The sequence below is a fragment of the Gekko japonicus genome, unplaced genomic scaffold (assembly GCF_001447785.1).
Source record: "Gekko japonicus isolate JY-2015 unplaced genomic scaffold, Gekko_japonicus_V1.1 scaffold66, whole genome shotgun sequence".
NCBI classification, from domain to species: Eukaryota; Metazoa; Chordata; class Lepidosauria; order Squamata; family Gekkonidae; genus Gekko; species Gekko japonicus.
The window spans coordinates 640832-644999 of NW_015163605.1; the positions used below are offsets into that span (position 1 = coordinate 640832).

At 49.1% G+C, this 4168-nt stretch overlaps 1 protein-coding gene across 1 annotated transcript in view; it reads right to left on the reverse strand.

The window, feature by feature from the left end:
- PDK1 (pyruvate dehydrogenase kinase 1) overlaps nucleotides 1-4114 on the reverse strand; it is a 22573-nt gene extending 18459 nt beyond the window's left edge. Inside the window, exon 1 of the mRNA XM_015407276.1 lies at nucleotides 3634-4114. Coding sequence (XP_015262762.1) covers nucleotides 3634-3751 — 118 coding nt within the window. The 5' untranslated portion in view covers nucleotides 3752-4114. The remainder of the gene's footprint in view (nucleotides 1-3633) is intronic.
- Between the last annotated feature and the right edge of the window lie 54 nt (nucleotides 4115-4168).

A 4168-nucleotide genomic window follows, 5' to 3' on the forward strand; every position in this document is an offset into this window, starting at 1 on the left:
GACCGAAAAGATTTTCTCCACCTTTGTAAGGGCATCTGCTAAGAGGCAGATTAACAAGAGCACTTTTTTGGGAGGGGGAGGGGGGGAGAGAACCACAGCAGACAGTCCAGTATCTGCATGCCACGCACCTAGAAATTCAGTGTAGGTAAGCTTTGCACCGAAAGCAAGCAAGGCCACATGGCCATAATCATAGTCTATGCTGATCCAGGCTCTCAGGAAGGGGTGGGGGGAAGTAAGATTAGAGAACCCGAGCTGTCCACCTGCCTCATTTGCCTCTCACGCGAGACAGCAAGGCAACAGCCAGTGTGATGCCTTTTGGTGCAGCCCAACAGCGTAAACCTTGGGGTTCCTGCAAACAGCTAGAAGCCTCCCTTGGAATCCATAATTGCTCATTTTATTTCTTCGCTATTTGAAATCACACCAAACGCTTTTTACAGGCAGAAGGGCACTTAATATGTTCTCCAATTAATCAAAGGGTTAAAGTGAAAGAATCTGGGTTCTTAGAGAGGCTAACAGCCCCCAGAACACTGGTGAATTCCTTCCCACCCTGTATTGTGTCCCTCTCCCTCCCTCTCTTTTTGCCATCAAGTCACAGCTGATTTATGGCAACTCCATAGGGTTTCCAAAGCAAGAAATGTTCAGAGGTGGTTTGCTATTGCCTGCCTCTGCGTCACTACCCTGGTATTCCTTGGAGGTCTCCCATCCAAATACAAGGCGGAGCCAACCCTGCTTAGCTTCTGAGATCTGACAAGATCGAGCTAGCCAGGTCAGGGCTCTCATTGTTTACACACCTCATTTTTCTCTCATCCATTCCTTAATTTCCCCTCAGTCACCATGGCTAGTAGCCACTGATAGATTCATGGAGGATAAGTCTATCTAATCCCCTTTTAAAGTTGTTTATTCCTGTGGCCATCACTACATCTTCTGGCTGCAAATTCCACATTTTAATCACTCTCTGTATAAAGCAGTATTTCCTTCTGTCCATCCTGAACCTACTGCCCATCAGCTTCATTGGATGCCCATGAGTTCTAGGATTTTGGGAGAGGGAGAAAACGTTCTCTTTGTCAACTCTCTCCATCCCATGCATCATTTTATAAACCTCTACCATGTCCCCCCCTTAGTCGTCTCTTTTCTAAACTGAAAAGTCCCAGACTCATCAGCCTTTCCTCATAGGGAAGGTGCTCCAACCCCCTAATCATCTTGGTTGCCTTCCTTTGTACTTTTTTCAGCTCCGCAATGTCCATTTTGAGATACAGTGATCAGAATTATACACAGTATTCCAAATGAGGCCACACCATAGATCTATACAGGGGCATTATGATATTGGCCGTTTTATTCCCGATTCATTTCTCCACATCCCTGGAAACAAGAATGGCCCTTCTTCACAATTCTTTACACTATTCAGCAGTGCAGGCACCAAACACTGATATTCATGCATCACATAAAATTGCTTCCTAAAAGACAAATCATCCCTGAGAATTTTTCTGTCATTAGATACATTGTAAGAATGAGATACACTGGCTGCTATGCCACCTCAATATCACAAATTGCGATGATGCAATAAACAACTGGATACAACAATGGACTAAGAGCCAGTTTAGCTTTGAGATGCACTACTGAAATATTGCTAAACTATTATAAAGCCTGGTGCTTGCAGATGTGTAATGTGTAACATTACTGATTTTCAAGAGATAATGGTTACTACAGTTTGGCTGATGCAATATACTGCATGTTTACATGGGCCTGTTTGCAACTTTGACAAAGAAAAAAACAGTTAAAACAAACTTATCTTTGCCTAGCCTTGTGTGTCCAGCTAACTTTATAAGAACTTTAGAAGGAAGATATAAAAATATGGAGAGTTAGCACTGTGAGTTATCTGAAATTGGAAGCTTTTGAAACAAGGAACATTCAGACAGGTGAAAAAGGATATGCATTTAACACTAGCACTATTACTTAAAGAAAAAGGTCCGGTCACATGACTGTGCAAGAGAGGAAAAAGTACTATATCAAATAACCGTTGATGTATAAAACCTGGATTCATTTCACTGTGATGTTTCTCACTCCAGCACAACAGCACCAATCTCGTGTTATTAACTCAAACAGCCACACTGTAATTTTCCTTGCAAGAAAAAGTAGTTTTATGCATTAACCTAGAGAACTTGGACAAACTTCTCAAAGATTGCTTTTAAACCCACAGGTCCCGTTCTCATCACATTCTGACTAGCAAGCTGCCTTGTAAAAATAAACAGGAGCCTCGTGGCAGCACAAAAATCACCAAAATGCTATTCCAACATAAGCTTTGGTGGAATGGAATCCCTTTCGAGTTCCTTCAGATGCAGTCACTATGTAGACATTTTATGTACAAAGATAAGATCATTAAGGCAAAAACAAGGCTGCTTTCCCCCTCATTCTCCAATATATGACTGTTTTTGGCAAATGGTAGCTGGTACTGTATATTTGCTGTGTATTGCACTTTGTTGTTACCTGCCTTAGGTACTGCCTTTGTCAGGAGAAAGGCAGACACATAAATATTTTAAGTAACTAAATAAAAAGGTCCACATAGCGAAGATCCATTCACAGCATCTGAAGAACTGGGCTCAGTCCATGGAAGATTATGTTGGAATAAAAGTCTTCATGGTGCTGAGACTCCCATTTATTTATCCTAATATGGTTTCTCCCCCCCCCTTCCAACCCAAATAATTGTTAGCTGTCTAGTAAGTGGAGTTACAGAGCTAGAGTCTAGTGTGCCATTTGCAGTGATAGGGTTGTCAACCTCCAGGTGGTGGCTGGAGATCTCCTGGTATTACAACGGACAGACCTGTAGCTACACTGGGGCATCTCAGGGCTAGGCCCTCTCACTTACTGGCAAGGCCCCACAACTTCCCATCTAGCCCAGGACCCCTGAGCACTGGCAGGTGCGGGGAAGGAGCCAGGTATCCCTTTAATTCGATTAGCCAGAGCCCCCTAAGAAATTTAAATGCCCCCGACTTAAAAAATCCTGGCTAGGGGCCTGACAACTGATCTCCAAGAGACAGAGATCAATTCACCCGGAGAAAATGGTGTTCCCCCGTTCCTCCCAAATCTCCAGATATTTCCCAAGCTGGAGGTGGCAACCCTAAATGCAACCGTATATGCAGAGTGACTCCAATCTAGGTGCGTCGCGATCCACGACCTCTGACGGCCGTCACTCCGCACAGGCCTGCACTTAGACTGAAGTCATTTTGCACAAGTGAGTTTAGACTGCAGTCGCTTTGCTTGCAGTGGGGCTTCTGAGGCCGGGGTCACTCTGCACAACAAGCCTGCCCTGCTCAACACTCAACGAGCGAGTCTCCAAAACTCTTTTGGAGTGCAGCCGAGGCCTCGTTCCCTTTAACCGGGACACTCGGCGCTCCAGAAGGGGCGGCGGAGGGGGCGCCTTTGCAACGATTGGCTGCGGGGCCTGGGCCTGTCCCTCGAGGTACCAGAATCGGCAGAGGCCTGGTGGCTCGACACTGCTGAAAGTGGGCCGGAAAATGGAGGGGTCAAGAGTGGGGCGAGGAGTGCCTGAGGGGAAACGGGGGGTCGGGGGAGGCAAGGCAAGGAAGAAGGCAGGCAGGCGCCGATCACTTCCCCCACGCTTCAGCGCCCACTCACCGAAGTCGAGGAACTGTTTCATGGAAAGGGGGGACGGGGAGAAGCGGCAATAGAAGTCCACCTGCTGAGGGATGGTGGCGGGGGAGACGCTCCTCAGCAGCGCCCGGAGCAGCCTCATGGCGACCCTCCGGCGGCGAGCAAGCCCGGGCGACTTGGTGCTGGTTCCCGTCCGCCGGACCTTAGCTCGTTCCAGCCGCCATTTCCAGCCTCCGTCGCTCGCTGCCCGGCCCGAAGCCTCTCGTCGTCACGGCGCTTTCCTCCGGCAGGCACGGGCCGAAGGACGGGCGGGGAGGCCGCCCAGGCTGGGACGAGGGGCCGCGCGACGACGACAACGGCAGCTGCCCGCGGCGGCACCACCTCCTACCCCTCGCAGGGACAACCCCGCGTCGAGCTAGAGGAGGGCGGGGAGGCGGCGCCGCCGGCGGGGAGGTGGGGAGCTGCCTGTTTCGCTCGACCGCCGGAGCCGCCGAGCATTCGGGCCTGCTAGGTAGAGAAGGCCTGGCACGGGACGCCCGTTTGCCCTTGAAAAGGCAGG